Consider the following 16692-nt stretch of genomic DNA (forward strand, 5'->3'; position numbering starts at 1 on the left):
GTGTTCGCTCTTCTTTTTGTTGTTGATGTTGATGTTGTTGGTTCTTTTGCCCGTCTCATGGAGAGGGTGTATGTGTGTGTGTGTGTGTTGGCATGAGAGGGATGTGCCCTCTCTTCTTACATCAACGGATGGGGTTTTTCTACTACTAGTGTTTCTGTGGTGGTTGGTAGAAGTGCTTGTACATTGAAAACATGGAGATGCTGTTAGCAGAGAGAGAGAAGCATTTGAGTTCACAGCCTGGTCTGTGCTCTATCATTCGCACGTCATAAGCGCACCGCGTGTATTCGAGTCTCCGCTATACCTATGAAGGATGCCTGAAAGGCAAAGACTTGAATCCTCGCGGTGCGAGCATGCGCGTGTGTACGTCTGATGTTAGCCTAGGCGCGCATGGCGTTGCGTCTCGTCAGGGAGGGAGGAAGGGGGGCCTCTGTTTGTGTGTGTGCGCTGCCTTTTTGTTTCCTTCCAGGTTAATTGCCTCTCTCGCCTTCTCTTTTCGTTCTCTGGCGCACTCGTTTCTCCCTCCTTCCCTCCCTCTCTCTGTGAGTGCGTCCGCCGCCGTGGACGGCGAGTATGGATACCGGTGCTTTTGGGTTTCTCTGTTTTCTTCGCCTTTTCGCTGTTGCTCTTGCTCTTTTTTTTTCGGACTTACACCGCTAACACGACCTATGTATATGTGCCCGTGTGCTATAGTGCGTGTCGGTGCCTGTGCTTTGTCTGCCCGTTTTGTACGTTCCTGTATGCACTTGTGTGTGTGCTTGTTTGTGTGTGTGTGTGTGCGTGTGTGTGCGTGTGTGTGTTTCGACTGCCTTTCCACTGTTATGTTTCTGTTTTTCTCTTTGGTTCTCTCGTCGTTGCCCTTCTCTCTCTCTCTCCGTCTCTCATCCTCGCCCCTTCGGACATCTTTGTACTCCTTTCTCGACCTTCTCACCTCAAGTCACTCCATTGCTGCCCCCCTACTTCTCTCCCTTGATCGCTCGCTTCGTGTAATCCCTGGACACTCCACGCCTTGCGACTTCACTTTCCCATATCTATATATCTGGACACTAACCGAGATAGCACGGCAGGCGAAGCTGTTGCAGAATGTCTCTAGCGGTTTGTGTAGGACAGGCCAGCAACTAGGTTGAGCACAGATACAGAGAAAAGCGTGAGGTGGAGAGCGAGTGGGCGGGGGTAGAGTTGACCATAGAACGAAGGCATGAAAGGAGGGCGAGGAATGACGAGAGGAGACAGGGAAGACTTTAACAACGCCAACACGCAACAACAAACAAAAAACAAACAAAGACGCGACAACAACTAGAAAACAGCAAGACAAGGCTATCGAGGGGGCATGCCGTTGCCCTTTTCGTCGTCCTACGAGGTCTGCCACCGCTGTCACCGTCGTACTGGCATCCTGCGTCTCCCCCGTTGCTCTTGTTTCCCTAGCCTGCTCCTCGTTGCGTCGATTCTGAGATGTGCAAAAGTGAGTGGAGCGGCACTTCAACTTTTCTTATCCATCTCCTGCGATGCTCATGTGCACTAGTGATGTGGAGAGGGAGGTTGTGGTTATTCTAAACAACGACATCTCACTCACTCAGGACATGGCTACGTAGGCAGTGGTGCAGAGGGTTTTGGTAGCGAGGCTCGCTTCTGTATGCAGGTATGCGTTTGCGATCGTGTACTGGTCGTAGGTGCTATGCACCGACTCACACGCACAGCCTCACTCTCAGAGATGCGCGCTACGGCGGGGACCCTCGATACGCCATGCTGTGCGCCTGCTGTAAAAAGACAAGTTTCTCTCGCTGTGCATTTTGACGTGCAAGAAATCCCAACAACACACCTCTGTCACTCCCTCTACTTTCATTTCCCTTCTTACCTCTCCGTGAGTGTCTATGCCTCAGTATACTTCTCTCTCTCTCTCTGTTGTCTTTGTGCTCTCTCGGCGAGAGTCGCGTCCTCAAACTCTGCGTCCGCATTCGAATGGCACCGCGGACCGAAAATTGCGCTGGCGTTTCGTGCCTTTTCTGCTGAGTGTTTTGTTTGTGCATCCCTTTCGTGTTTTCCCCTTTTCCCTTCTCCCTCTGCCGTTACAGAGATAACACAGTCTATTTTTTTTTGTCTTCTTCAGCCGACGCCCTCTCCTTCCTTCGACGCGTTTCTCGCTTTCAAACGCAAGAGGCAGCAGCAAGGCCAGATGGCGGACATGACCAATAGCGTGATTGTGGCCTCCTGCAAGGCCAATGGGGGCTACGCCGCGCCGCACCTCAACGACCAGCTCTTTCTTCACTGCCGCGGTTTCACTGCGATCCAGAACCTGGAGCCGTACACGGACTTGAAGGTTCTGTGGCTGGAGCAGAACGCGCTTTCTGAGCTTAGCGGCCTAACGAGTCAAAAAGACAGCCTTGTCTCGCTCTTCGTGCAGAACAACTTCATCCGGTCACTCTCTTCATTGACGACAACTCTCCACGGACTGCGCGTCCTGAACGTGTCGCACAACTACTTGACTTCTCTGCGCGGCATTGCTGCGGGATGTCCGTCGCTGGAGACCCTGCAGGCGTCCCATAACCAACTCACCTCTCTCGAAGTCTGCGAGGAGCTCTGGCAGTTGGCTGGTAGCCTCACCAGCGTCGACTTGTCTTTTAACCGCATCGAGGCTTCCCGCGAGCCGGCCGGCAGTGCCACCGCAAACCCTGTCACTACCGTCGCCACGACAACAGTGAGAGAGTTAGAAGACACTGCAGCCGCTGATGATGTTCGCATCGTCGACGCTGCAGACACCGGCGCCGTCTTATCCGCCGCTATGCCCCCCACTGTGGTTGCGCTGCCTAAGCCGGACCCGCTTGCCATCGCGCAGTTCTTTCAGCACCTCCCACTGGTCAGCGTCATCTATCTCCAAGGCAACGGACTGTCCCACCGCTTGCGTCACTATCGGCGCAACATGATCCTACATCTGCCTGCCCTCACCTACCTCGATGAGCGCCCCGTGTTCCCAGAGGAACGTCGTGTGGTGGAGGCGTGGGGACGCTGCGGGGACGCGGGCGAGGCGTCCGAGCGTGCCGCGATCCGCGAAGAGAAGCGTGCACATCTCACCCAGTGCGTGACGCTGCTGACGGAGCAGCGTGAGGAGCAGCGGGTCGTGCGGGATCGTCTGACACAGGAGTTGGACCTGCGCTGCGCACAGGAGCTAGAGGAGCTGAAACAGCGGCGACGCCGCGACCGCGACAACCGCGTCGCCATAGACGCTGAGGAAGGTGTTGCCCGTGATGCTGTGGAGAAAGCAGAGCAGGAGGCTCGTTGGGATACCGAGGAGCTCTTCCAGGAGGCTCACAAGCTGCTGTCAGTGACCGAGACGGCGCACCGCCGTGCCCACGAGCAGCGCGTGGCTGTGGCAGCAGCTGTTCAGGCGGCGGCGCAGGAGGCGGTAGCAGAGCGCAAGGCGGAGGATGGTGCTGGCAGCGGCGATGCTGATAGCGACACTGCCGGTGTCTCCACGACTGCCGCCCTAAAGGTGCTCGAGAACGCGGCATCGCACTCGTCTGGTGGGCTCTCCTTCACCTGCTGCAACAGCGATGCCACCGACACAATTGCGACGTCACCCGAGGCACCTCTCCCCCCACAATTCAGCGCCCTTGCCGAGCTTCTGCGGTTGGATGATGACGTTTTGAAGGAGATGGAGATGGAAATTGAGAACGTGCTTCATGACATCAGCTCCAGTGCACTCCTCGCCAAGCCCATATCGGCCCCCCAGGATGCTGGGTCAGCGGAGCTCAGCGATAGCCCCGCCATATTCTCAAGTCGCCAAGTGACGGACCGCACCACGTTACGGATGGAGAAGAATGTGCGCGCTGCGGTAGGTCGCGTGTCGAACCAGCTACGGGCACAGCAGCAGCGTCGCAGCTCTGGGATGCAGCAGGAGGAGGCGTGGGAACGCTTTGAGGAGTGGAAGGCGCGCCGGACCTCTCAGCAGTGGAAGTCGTAAGACGAGGGATAACAGGAAGTGACCGATTCTTCTGCGCTGTATTTTATTACTCTGCTCCAACCTGTTCTTCCTCCCCCATAAACCGTGCCATAATGCCTCTCGGTGTTTTCTTCCCTTGTGAGTGTCCCTCTAAATTGCCTCCTTGGTGATCTTTTTCTTTTCTTCTCCGCATGATGTACATTAGCCACCGCTGCGGTGCGCATTGAATAGGATGAGGCGAATCTTACAGCTTTTTCTTACTCGATTCTTCGTTGTGGAGTCTCGCGGTGACTGCGTAGCGTGGGAGGGAGGGAGGGAGAGAGGGGGGGTTCTACTGTGTGCGCGTTTGAAAGGAGTCTGGGAAGGAGGAAGGGATTGTGGTGGTGCAGACGTGCGCCATATACTGGCGCTTCCAGCCATAGCCCTTCACCTCCCACGGAAACGCTTTCTGTGATGGTTGCCGCCGTCTCGCATGTAGTTGGTTATTTGGTTACTGCAATAGATAAAAGGGGATCAGTGCACCTGCCCCACCTGCGTCTCCTTCATCTTCTCCATCCTCTTTCTTCTGCGTACTCACACACATACACGAGTGCAACACTGCTTATCACTCATGAGACGTTCCGCGAAGAGAATAGAGGCAGCACAAGGCCATGCGAGCGTGAGGGAAGCATCGTGTGTATCGAATGTGTCTTTGCCCCACATGCACGTGTTGGACGTGAGAGACGGAGAAGGGGCGAGCCAAGGCCCATTTTCCTGCCTCCGCTGTTCGCGTTTCGAGAGAAGAATACCGTGGCGTCCTGCGTGAGCCAGCGTACGCCTGGTTGCATCTTCGCTCTTTCTACCCTTCAAGGTTTACGTCACATTGGCTCTCGCATGGAGCGTACTGTGGCGTGCTGGTGACAAATGAGACATGTGTTCCCGTTCTCCGTACTGCACCGCTCTGCCATCTGGCTTGTGTACTTACTCTCCTGTGCTTGCACGCGTCCTGCTTCCCCCTGTCCCTCTTCTATGCCCCGCTGCGCGGTGCCACCATATCTATACGACATTCTTTTCTCCCTTCCCCGCACCAGTGGCAGCGCGAGAGAACCGGGATGCTCCTGGGTCTTGGTGGTCACCTTTCTCCGACTGATTGCTCCTCTCTCTCGGATGCCGGGGGTGAGTGACAGAAGAGCTGCGTATGTGTCGTGCCGCATCCATTGTCTGCCCGCGTGCTTCTCACGTGCGGCCATTGCCGTTTCCAAGCTGACTTTACCGGCGCCAGAGATTCCACCTCTTGTCTCCCTCTGCACGTGTGGGCTGCCAGGCTACAGCGCCCGGGAGGGTGAAGTGTTCAGCGCCGCCGCTGGCGACCTTCATCCACGACACCGACTCCCCTTTGTGCTTTCTCGCGTTGCCGCCTCCAAGGCGATTGCGTCTTTGTCGCCAAGCAAGACCCTCACCAGTCCCAAAACGAATGAGGCACCCGCCGTCGTTTTCACCCATCGTCGCGAGGCGGCGCCAATGCTGCACGGGTGCTCTCTGAGCATTGCGCACGAGGACTCCGTAGCGGCGTCGGTGGCATGGCCCGTCTCGTCACCCGACTCTTTTTCCCCTAACGATTCTAATGCCTCGCCAAAGAGACTCTGCAGAGGAACAGAGGTGGTGCGTGCACATTGCTCGTTGTCGGATGCGACGGCCACCGCGTTTGCATACGCGATCGACGTGGTGAGTGTGGCAGAGGTCCACCGCGTGCGAAGCCGCTTTCCCCGACTCGGGCAGCGGTGGATGCCTCAGTGCATCACGGCCGCGTCTGCCGAAGATATGCGGCGTGGGCTGGCGTGTGTTCAGAAACAGCCGCCGGAAAGTGGTGCCGAGGTGGGGGTTCCCGAGGCCGGCCACGGCAGCGAAGACGTCAGTGCATGCCAGGCGGTTGGACGTCGCGATGGGTGGTGGGAGCACCTTCCCACGCCATGTGAGAGCGAAGCGGACGCATATGCCGCTGTAGTACTGGCGCAGCACTGGGGTGCGCGTGAGTGCGCTGTGAAGCTGGTAGGGATTCCTGGTCGCTCTTTCGCATACGAGTGCGTGGGTGCACTGCTGCCGCGAGGTGGTGGTGCGGTGGGTGCCGAGTCCAATCCGTTCACAGTGTCGTTCATGGTGTCACACAGCCTCTACTTGGCCGGTGTAAGTGGCGTTGAGGCGGCCACCTTGGCAAAACAAGGACTGCAGCCTCTGCTGTACCTCTATACGTGGACGGAATGGGTGCCGTTCAATCGCACGGTGAATCTCCCCTATGTTGTCATGCTAGCCTGCATGCCTTGTTCTTCAGTCGCACGGTGATGCTATCTTTATGCGTATCGTGGAAACTTCTCGTTTGGGAGGCGCATTCCTCCTGCCAGGGTGGCGATGCGCCAGCAGGCAACGGTGTGACACATTGGCCGATCCTCCTCAATTCTCAACAGTTTTGTCTTCTTGTGGAACACCAACTTCTTGGCTGCTCTGGACGTGAACAGAATGAGACGGCCTGCAAGCAGCGGAGAACGAAAAGAAACCTAAAAAAAAACTAAAGCTGTGGATCTTGCGGGGCTTCTGTGCAAGTTGGCAGTGCTCATTGTATTCAGCTGCGTATCGGTTGGTGGTAGTGATGTGGTCGAGGGCTCTTCAACTGTCGTTGTTCGTGCTTTAGCTCCTCATGCAGACGCTGACTTTCTTATTCCCCTCCTCTCTTTCTCACCCCCGCCAACTCTCTGGTCCTTCCGTGCTCCACTCATACGAACGCACACGAACACCCACACAAAACACGTGGTTTTGCGGCGTCTTCTTTTCACTCTCTGCTGCCACTCGTCTCCAACCGACGCCCGCCGTCCAGCTTTAAGCTCTCAGCGATCACCTCGACCTTCGAGTAATAAAAAAACAACCTTCACACCTCTTCACGTGCCAACATGCCCGCCAAGGCCGCCTCTAAGCCCGTCAAGCCCGCCCCCAAGGCTGCACCCAAGCCTGCCGCCAAGGCCCCCGCGCCGAAGGCAGCTGCCACGAAGCCGTCTACCAAGACTGCGCCCAAGGCCGCCGCCCCCGCTGCCCGTCCCGCCTCCGGCTCCTCCAACGGGGTGTACGTGAAGAACTGGGGTACTGGTTCCGTCGCCGATGCCACGAATGTCTTTTCCGCCGCCGGCAAAGTGATCAAGGTCCAGCTGCGCCGCTGCCGCTACGCCCTCGTTTTCTTCGACAACTCCGCCGCTGTGAAGAAGGCGATCGACCTCTTCAACGAGAAAGAGGTGCTGGGCCAGACGGTGCTGGTGGTGCCCGCTAAGACCAGCCCGAAGCCGGACGCGCACGAGAACTCCGCGTGTGTGTTCGTCAGCCCCATTTTCCGCGCTTCGACAACGAAGCAGCAGATCATGGAGCTGTTCGCTGGTGTGAAGGTGCAGCGCTTGCGCACGTACCGCCAGAACTACGTGTACGCCTATCTCAGCTCCTCCGCGGCGGCAAAGAAGTTCGTGGAGGAGAAGAACGGCGTTGAGTTCCGTGGCCACACGCTGCGTGTAGCGCTGTCCGCTCGCTCTCTGGAGAAGCTCCGTGCTCGCCAGGAGGCTTCCAAGGTCCTCATTGCCGCTCACCGCCACCACAAGGAGCATGAGCGCCACTAAAGCGGTAGAACCTTCCCTCCGTGATGCATGGTGCCCGGAATCTCCGGCAGAGAGTGAGTCTCGCGCCCCTTTTGCCTACCCACGCGCACACGATTACACATCCACATTATCCGCTTTCTCACTTCTTCACGCTCCCTCCTCCTCGAGTCGCTGTGAGTCGCTCATCTCCACCCCCTTTACACCTCTCTCTTGTGCTTTCTTTTCCTTCTCCGGCCCACTGCGAGAGAGGGTAGGCAAAGAGAAAAGAAACACAAAGGAGACAGAGGGTAACGAAGATGTGCCCGGCGAGCGCGCACTCGTGGGAGAGAAGGCGAAATCAGGAGCGAAGGTATGGCGGAGCTCTGTGGTATCTCTCTCTGTCTGTGTGTGTGTGTGTGTGTGTGTGTGTGTGTGGAGGAAGGTGGTGTGGGCACGCATTTCTTCTTCCACCCAGCCGTTCCTCCTTTTCTTTGTGCCGCGTCCTTCCTTTTCTTGTTTGGATGCACTTGGAAACACTGACCCCTTCGCATTCGGGGGGAACGGCACTCGCTGAAGCTAACCAAAAAGCAATACAAGTAACTCGCCCTCCCCTCTTCTTCCCCCTTTTAAGCATGCCTTCTCTTGTCCTGCCTCGTTTGGTCGGCTTGAACGCCTCCCGTCTCTTTACAGGGTGGGAGGGGAGAGAGAGCCGTGTATGGGCCATGCAAGCTGATTTTCTTATGCACCTTTTTATCTTTCGTTTCACGACACTCCTTTACCAACGACAGAACGACCCCCACACATACACACGAGGAAACGCCGATGAGGAAGCAGAAAGTGTCTGGGTGTGCACATGTGCATGTGCATGTCTCTCTCTCTCTCCCTCTGTGTAAGGACTCGCGTTAAGACTCAGTCACACAGGTACAACTTGTCTGACAGGTAACCCCCGCCCCACGGCGGCGCTCGCTGTATGGACTTAATCGTACATCTTGTACCCATCCGCGATGCAGCGGTGGGGCGGCCGCCGGTCTACCACACTCCTCAGATTGGTTTGTAGCAGCCGTTGTGCTGCTGCTCTCGGCAGAAGCTGCAAGCTCCTTCACACGTCACCTCGTGAGGATGCCCTAGTTCATGCAGTGCACGTCATGACAATCTCCGTTAACCACTTTCTTATTCTCCCTCCTCTCTGCGGCGGCGTCCTTCCCTTTCGTCTCCTCCCCTGGAAACACACATATGGGGCCCATGTGCGCACTCGTCTACACGTGCCTTTTTAACGTGTGTGTATCGGGACTTGGTGAGCCGGCACCGCCTCCCTTCCCGACTAGCTACGAGCGGGGGAGGCGAAGCAGGCGAGTCGAAGCAAGTGCAGGGAAGCAGTCCTACACGCATCGGGGCGCATGCAATAGAGGAAAGGCTACCTACGCCTTTTGGGGGGTTCTTTTCATTCCCTCCTCTCTCTCTTCTCTTCTCTCGCACCGACAGTTGTGACTGGAGCTTCTGTGGTGGGTGGGTGGCACTGTTGACACAGGCTGCTTGCGCTTTCTTCAGCCCCCCTGGCTGTTGGCACTGCCCCGTTCTCGCTTTCCACACGATCTTCTAGGAGTAAGCAGCAGCACACGGACCCCAGCGCTGCACTTCAATATGTCATCCAACCCACTGTCGCCGTTGTACAGCTCACCCGCGTCCACCGGTTTCGCTGCCCCTTACCTGCCCTCCTTCACCAGCCGCTACTTCCGCCTTTCGCAGTCCGCCTTCGTCATCTCGGACTATCTTGTGCGTAAGTTCCGCCTCACCGAGAGTGTTCTGCTGACGTCGCTGTGCTACTGGCACGAGTTTGTCGCCGTGCACGGGCTGCGGAAAGCCAACGAGATCGTGCTGGCCACCACGTGCGTCTTCCTCGCTGCCAAGGTGGAGCACGCGCACATACGGCTGGCGCGCCTGGTGGAGGCTGCATTTGACCTCGATGCGAACACAACTCCTCCAGCAGAGCTGGAACAGTGGTGCCGTGCCGTGCTGGATGTGGAGCTGGTGCTGTGCGATACCATCCGCTTTGACTTTGTGCGCATCTTCCCCCTTGCTGACACTCTGCGGTCGGTGCAGACCCTGACTGAGACGGGTCAGCTGCCGTACGCTGCGCAGCAGGAGATCGGCACGGCGGTGCGACGCGTATTTCTCTTCTCCTTTGTCACACCGCTGTGCGTCAAGGTGTCGATGCAGCAACTGTGCACGACAATCCTCTACATGATCGTGACAGCAGGGCACAGGGAGCTGGCGCCTGCCTTTCAGTCAACCTGGAGTGCTTCAGGGGCGGAGTTTCCCGATGAGGCGGAGCTGGAGGGCATTACAGCGGTGCTCATGGACGTCTTCGCGTACCTACACAAGAAGTTTGGCGTGCCGGCGCTCGACGATGTCAACGAGGCGCGATACAAGCGCCGGAGATCGCAACATGGTAATGACGCTGGTGTCATCAGCTCCGTCTTCAGCAGCGCCAGCGCCGACTTTACTCCGCTGATGAAGATGTCGGAGCAGTGAGAGTCCTCTGAGGTGACTTGGCGAGGCCTGAGGAAACTAGCAAAGCGGACGGCTTTGTAGTCTGATGAACTTGCACTTGGGTTTTTCGTGAGGTGCGCCAAACTTCCTTCCAGCGGCTCGTGATCTCTGACGGTGGAAAGACGGGAAGGGAAGTGACGCTAGGAAGGTGTCATGGTGTATGTGTGTACTGACTGGTAGCTGCTCACTGGCCTTCTTCTCAGTCTTCTCGTTCGGTATGTTGGCGTGATCACGGCGTCAGCGTCGCTCCTTAGTTGCCTCTTTGCTCTTGTGCTCATCAGCACACTGTCCACCCATGCCTGCGAGTGAATGCCACTGTGCTTCCCCAAGAAGAAAACAGACGAAAAAAGACAAAGGACAGTGCCCCCGCAAGGCGTCGCCAACTCTTGACAGTGGAGGGGCGGGGGCGCTCGAGTAATGCCGCTGCCAAGCTCCGGGTCTTTGTGCGCACGCTTGGCATGAATGTCTTTTGCGTAGCTGTATGTGTGGACGGTGTGGTACAAACAAGCAAACAGCCACATTCTGTCAAGGAGAGGAAGCGAGGCGCAAGATGCCGAGCCTTGCTGCTGCGGACCTCTCCTCACAGCATACCCAATCTAACTGACCTCAGACCTGGTCTCTCTCTCTCTCTACTAGTACCGCTACTTTATCCGCCATGCCTTTCCCCTGTCATCTCCCCGCGCTTAGCAGCGTATCGGTGGTCGTGTGCGTCTCTGCGTGCCGCAGGGCTGCGTGTCTCTTATCGTAGCGTTTTCTCGCGTTTACTTTAGCGTTGCATCTTTTTTTTCTTTTTTTTTTTTGTGTGTGTATGTGTGTGTGTGTCTGGGTCTTCTCTCTCTCTCTTTGTACATCATAGCGGCGGTGGCATTGTGTTCTTTAGTGCGAGGTGGCACCGAGTGACGTGGGCCACCCTTCTCATTTGGCCTGCACGCCTGTCATTCCCCCCTTCTCTCCTTTTTTTTTCTTAGTCAGTCGCAGCCGCGCAGCAGAGGACCTCCCCCCTCCCCACACACCCACACGCACACACGCCCAGGATACTCATTTAGTTTTGCTTGCACCCATCGACGCCTCCTTGTCGCAAGCGTTTAATGTTCGTGCTCTCCGACCTCCACTCCTCCCCCTTTCTCTCTTCTCTCGCTCTGTGCCTTTCCACTTGACGGTTAGTGTGTGCGATTTTCCCTTTCAGTGTTGAATCACCTCTGTTCCCCCTTCCTCCATACCATCTCGTGCGGATGCAGCTGTGCAGTGGTGCCGTGAGCGTGCACTACCGAGAGGACGTCTGTCAAGATGGCGAGTCCGTGCAGTTCATGGCGGTGAACCCCAGTGGCACAACTTTGGCGGTCCTCACGCAGCTACGTGTCCACTTCTGGAGTGCAGGGCCAAAGGTGGTCTACCTGACCTCACTTGCCGTGCCTGGCACCTCGCTCGAGGATAATCCAGCCATGTACGTGCTCTGGCGCCAGCGGCCGGGTAGCCACCTCGCCGTCATTACGGCTCGCCATGTTGCGTTTTACGAGGCGGACATCAACCTCAGGTCGTCCGAGTTTCTTCAGACAATCGAAAGAAAGCGACAGGCAATGTACATGCACCACGTCGACTCGGCGTCGCGTGTGTGCTACTCGAGCGAGGTGCCGATTGTAACGGGACTTGCCACATCCGCCGTCGCCGCCGGCCCCTACGCCTTCCTTGTGACGACCACCGCTGGTGTCGTCTACGTACTGGGGTGGCACCAGCAAGGTATCCTTCATCAGTGGACCACTGTTGGGCTGCAGGGAGGCGGCCACACTTTTTGGGGTATCACCAACGAAGAAGGGAGCAACATCGTGACTGCAGCAGTTGACGATAGCGCTCTCGCCACAACGGGCACGACCCTGGCCAATTCGTCCTTGTCATTGACAGCCATGAGGTTGTCCATGCCGTCAACGTGGTCGCTGTCGCGCCCGGATCCCCTGCAGCGGCGTTGTCAGCAAGACCTACGGGTACCTTCCTCAGAGGCCATTGGTGACTCCACTACAAGCCCAGCTGCGGCGGCGTCAGCACCCGCTCTAATTCCGCCTCCCGGCACCGCTGTGCGAAGATTTGCGACGCCATTCGATTCGAACGGCAACGCCACGACTTCGCCACCGCTGCCAGACGGTGAGGCGACGAAAACTGCCGGGCCATCCGAGGTGGACAAGAATGCCAAGGAACCAACTGCCGATGAACAAAACGTCTGTGCCAACACATCTGTGAACATAAAATCGCAGAGGCTGCGGCAGCACAACCACTTGCTTTCTTCCTTTTCGGCTACAGACGCCGCTGACGCTCACCGCAGCACCGGGGCAGAGTTGTTGTCCGGCACCATCCTGCACGCCTCCTTCGCCTCTGGCTGGAAGGTGCTGTCCTTCGTCTTCACCAGCGGCAGCGTGCTGCTGTGTCGAACCTCCTGCGGCACGAACTTCACTCACCAGGAGGTCCAACTCCAGGGTTGTGTGACGCCAATCATATCGGCGTGCATGGTGGCCATCAACGTGCGCCACCTCCTGTTGGCGGTGTGCACCCAGGCGGGTGCGATCTCGTGCCGGCGCATCGATGGCACGTCCCTGGCGGTGCATCCGAACCCTCTGTGGAAAGGCCTTCGCGGCGTCAGCGACGCCGTCTCCAAGTATTCTTCCGGCGTCCCGTGCGCCTCGAAGTCGCTTGGCTTGATTGCTGGTATGGAGTGGTCGCCTTCTGAGGAGCTGCTCTGCGTGGCCTTTTATAGGCATGGCATGACCCTCGTGCACTACAGCGGCGTTGTCGTTACCCGCCACCTGTCGGGGCCATCCACCGCCACTCTCCTGCGCACTCCACAAGTGCCCGCGATGGACTCTCAGTTGGCTCTTGATGATGAGACAGCTGTGATGGGCGAAACCGCGCAGCCACCACCGTCGAGCAATGCCCAGAAAAGGGTGGCATCGCTTGGCTGCTCTGCCATTTCGTGGAAGCCGGACGGAACGCGACTCTGGATGGCAGCTCCTCGTCAGCCGTACTTCTTCTCGACGCAACTATCTCGTGTACTGACCGTGGACACGGTCGGACCTACCTTCGGCCACCACTCCCCGCTTGCCCTGCTCGCTGACAACGCGCTTTACCTGGTCTCCCTGTCCGAGGCAGCCACCTCTGAGGGTGTGTGTGAGATGGTACTGGTGCCGGACAGCTATCTGCGTGTCCAGTACCCGCTCTTGTACGGTGCTGTGTCGAGCGACGGGAGCTGGATTACCTGCGCTGGCCGCCGCGGCCTCGCCCTCTTCAACCGGGAGCGCTACTCGTGGAAGCTGCCTTCGAAGGAAGAGTCTTTCAGCTGCATAGCGGACCCTGTATGGCTGTGCGACGTCGCCGTGGCGGTTCCGGCGCTTCGGACTGACTCGAGGGCATTTGAGCTGGTCGTCTTAACCACCTCGAGTGTGTCACTGTCGCACGCCTCTGCATGTGTGGCACTCGATTCCAGGCCGACTCAGCTTTCCTGCATTCACCAGGATCAACGGGGGGAGGGCTATGTTGTGGTCGTGGACTTTAACCAAGTGGTGCGCGTGTTTCGCTACAATGTTTTCACCGACGCCCTCACACGACCGTCTTCCGCAAAGCCGTACGTCACTCTCACGCCGGTGCAGCAGCTGGCTCTACCCAACGAGCTCTCAAACCCTCTTCAAGTCATTCCAGTGTTTCTGCGCGATGACGAGGACGACCGTGAGGCTCCGCAGCGCACTGAGGAGCAGATGGAGCTGCGCTTGATACTGCACAAACGTAGCGACCACACCCTCGTCTGGCTCCGAGGGGAGCTGGGCACAGCGGGCGATGCTGCCAGCGGCTTTGCTTCATCGACTGGCAGCTTGCCGCACGTCAGTGCCGTCGCGGAGCCGATAGACCCAACGAACCGCTTTTTTTTGTTTCGGTGCTGGGTGGACCGTACCGCGCCAGTGCGCGGGATGGTGCTGCTGGCGCATGTGGAGGAGCAAGGCCTCGTCATGTACCAGCTACAGCTGTCCTCACGCCGTTCAACTACAATGGTGGCCCCCGTTGCTCACCGTATAGAGGTGGCAGCGACGCGGGACTTGGAGCTGCTGCCGCTCTGCCCTTCCCCGTTCGACGGGTACATGTTGTGTGTTGCAACAGACATGTCGGCACCTCGGCCAAGCCATCAACACTGTGCCGCCGGCGTGATTGGTGGTGTAAATCAAGCCAGCCCACGGCCGCAGCTGGCGCTGCGCCCCATTCTGTACGCTCACCGCATCTTGTCACTGCTACTGTTGGAGGCGATGCCAAGCAGCCTAGTGCCGCCGCGAGTTTTCAGTACACAGGACGTCAGTGCATCTTCCTTTGCCGCCAGAACCATAGCACGGCAGTCGTCCAGGTTCGAGGGAGGTGCTACCTGTGCTGTAGCAACCACATCTGCGATCTCGTCTTCCCATGCTGCTGAGGTTGACGACCGTGTTGTCACCTTCGTGTGGGACCGCAACTTCTTCCACTGGCTGGAATACATGCGGCTGAACGACACGTTCTCGGCGGTGTTCGACTACTTCCTCCACACGGCGCTCAACGACTCGCCTCCGGCTGCAGTGCAAGGACTGGGCAGACGCAGCGCTGTGCGGGCAACCATCGCTCTTCTCCGCAACTACCCCGAGTTTTATGCGATCGTTGTGGGGTGCGTGCGCAAGATGGACTTCACACGCTGGCGCCTTGTGCTGGACTTCCTGGGAACACCGACGGACTTGTTTCACGAGTGTGTTGCTCACTATTGCTACGCGGAGGCTGTGCACCTGATTCGTGTGATCATGATGGGGACCTACAAGCCAGTAGCGACGCTGTCTGTCAATCGAGTGGCTGAGTTGGGCAGCAGTGGCTGCGCGGCGAGCGATATCACGCCTCTTCAGCAGGCCAGTCAGTGTGCCGTGGAGCTCTTCGTCTTGTCTGTGGAAAATGGAAATTACACCGCGGCCTACGATATCATGCGGTTCATGGCACGTCTGGAAGAGGAAATTGGCATGCCGCCCACGGGCGGCGTTGATCTTCACGATGGCAGTGGCGGAGGCGCAGGCGGGTCCGCTAATTCCTCCGACAGCTTCTTGACGCGGTGGCTGCGGCAGCTTACGTTCGGCGGCACTGAGCACTTCGATGCAGAGGCAGCCGTGGAGGGGCCGACGGGAACGGCACTGTCTGGGAAAGCGAAGGCCAAGGGTGGCTCTTCGAGTGGAGCCGTCACTATGACTCACTGGGTCGAGGGGTTTCCTACCCTAGTGTTCGACATCACCCGTTGCGACCCTGCACGAAGCGGGCGCGCTGCCGAGGAGGCTGCCGAGGAGGTTCAGCGCCAGACCACTGTGCATCACATGTTTCGGCGGCACCATGCGCTCCCTGAGGCGGTGCATCAGGAAGCTCTGCGGCTGCTGCGCACCGGGTACGTTCTGCAACTCACCAGGCTTATGGAGATCTTCTCCTTCTCAGTTGCTGGTTTCCTGCAGGCGGTGCACCCCATCTTCGCCGCTGCTGCTGCTACTACTGACGTCAACGATGCTGGGGAAGGAGAGGTCCGGTGCGATTCCGTCAGGGTGTGTCTGCACGACATCTTTGACGGTCTTCACAAAGAGCTCGGCTTGCCCCGCAGTTTTGCGGTGAACGTGGGTCCGACAGTGAACACGATGTGGAGTGCATGGGTGATGGAGCAACGGACGGCACAGGCTGCCGCCCTGCCTGGGGTGCTGAGCAGCACGAACCCGAAGGTGTGGACGGTGGCTCAGTCGGTGCTGTACGCCTCACCGAGTCTCCTCCGTTCCGTAGAGGCGCTGCACCAGCTCTTCAGCCCCATCTTCGTGGTCGACTTGGCCTTTTGTGTCGTGCTGATGCACAAGTCGAACCTTATTTCACTGCTCCTGTCGCGTGAGACATCCACAGATGCACATGCAGGGCAGCCGGAGGACGTCGCGACAGATTCGGGGGCCGGAAGCAGTGTCTCTCCAATGAAGCTGATTGATGCTCTTGGACAACTCGACGCGCTCTTGGCAGTGCCGGAGAACGCAGGGTACAGACCCTTTCTGCAAGATGTCTTCACCTCTCTGCCGCCCTCCATCTTGCACGCCATTGCGCCACCAGTGTCTCCTTGTGCCGGTGTTGTCGCATCTTCTTCTCGAAATGATGCAACTTCGACAGGTGCGACGGAGTAGCACGTGTGTGCGCGACATCAAGCCATGTGTGCGCATGTGCGTGTGTGCGTTTTGCGCACTCTCCTCCTGCTCCTGTCCTCCCCTCTCCCCATCCGCACGACGTGCCCACGTGCGGCGTTCCTGTGTTTCCTTTGCCTGCGCTCATTTGCTTCTTCTCTCGCCCTCCATTGTGTGTGCGTGTGTGTGTGTGTGAGCTTGAAACTGCCGTCGTGACTCTTACTCTCCCTTTTTTCTCCTTCCCTCGTGCTCCTCGGGGCACCCACGCTTACATCTGCGACCTCTCGTCACCTTGTGGTGTTGTATCCGTCCGTCCATCTCCCCTTCCTTCTACTTTGCTCAAGGTGGTAGCAACTCTCCTGTGGACAGCCGTAGCGGAGGAGACGCACACAGTTGACCACTTATGCGTGTGATTGTGTGTCCCCTGCGCCTTTGGGAGTCAAGT

The 16692-nt window shown here is 57.9% G+C and overlaps 5 protein-coding genes across 5 annotated transcripts; all 5 read left to right on the top strand.

The window, feature by feature from the left end:
• Positions 1-2170: 2170 nt before the first annotated feature.
• On the top strand, positions 2171-3955 carry LPMP_320790 (hypothetical protein; the record flags this gene model as incomplete). Its single annotated transcript, XM_010703464.1, has 1 exon — positions 2171-3955. One exon carries the CDS (start codon positions 2171-2173, stop codon positions 3953-3955), a length of 1785 nt encoding a protein of 594 aa, XP_010701766.1.
• A 1125-nt stretch (positions 3956-5080) lies between these two features.
• Positions 5081-6253, top strand: LPMP_320800 (hypothetical protein; the record flags this gene model as incomplete). Its single annotated transcript, XM_010703465.1, has 1 exon — positions 5081-6253. One exon carries the CDS (start codon positions 5081-5083, stop codon positions 6251-6253), a length of 1173 nt encoding a protein of 390 aa, XP_010701767.1.
• A 602-nt stretch (positions 6254-6855) lies between these two features.
• LPMP_320810 (RNA binding protein, putative) lies at positions 6856-7563 on the top strand (the record flags this gene model as incomplete). The annotated part of the gene is made up of 1 exon (XM_010703466.1): positions 6856-7563. One exon carries the CDS (start codon positions 6856-6858, stop codon positions 7561-7563), a length of 708 nt encoding a protein of 235 aa, XP_010701768.1.
• A 1599-nt stretch (positions 7564-9162) lies between these two features.
• CYC9 (cyclin 9, putative) lies at positions 9163-10053 on the top strand (the record flags this gene model as incomplete). The annotated part of the gene is made up of 1 exon (XM_010703467.1): positions 9163-10053. One exon carries the CDS (start codon positions 9163-9165, stop codon positions 10051-10053), a length of 891 nt encoding a protein of 296 aa, XP_010701769.1.
• Positions 10054-11303: 1250 nt separating this feature from the next.
• LPMP_320830 (hypothetical protein) lies at positions 11304-16250 on the top strand (the record flags this gene model as incomplete). The annotated part of the gene is made up of 1 exon (XM_010703468.1): positions 11304-16250. The coding sequence occupies one exon, from the start codon at positions 11304-11306 to the stop codon at positions 16248-16250; it is 4947 nt and encodes a 1648-aa protein (XP_010701770.1).
• Between the last annotated feature and the right edge of the window lie 442 nt (positions 16251-16692).

This window comes from Leishmania panamensis (assembly GCF_000755165.1).
Source record: "Leishmania panamensis strain MHOM/PA/94/PSC-1 chromosome 32 sequence".
Taxonomy (NCBI): Eukaryota; Euglenozoa; class Kinetoplastea; order Trypanosomatida; family Trypanosomatidae; genus Leishmania; species Leishmania panamensis.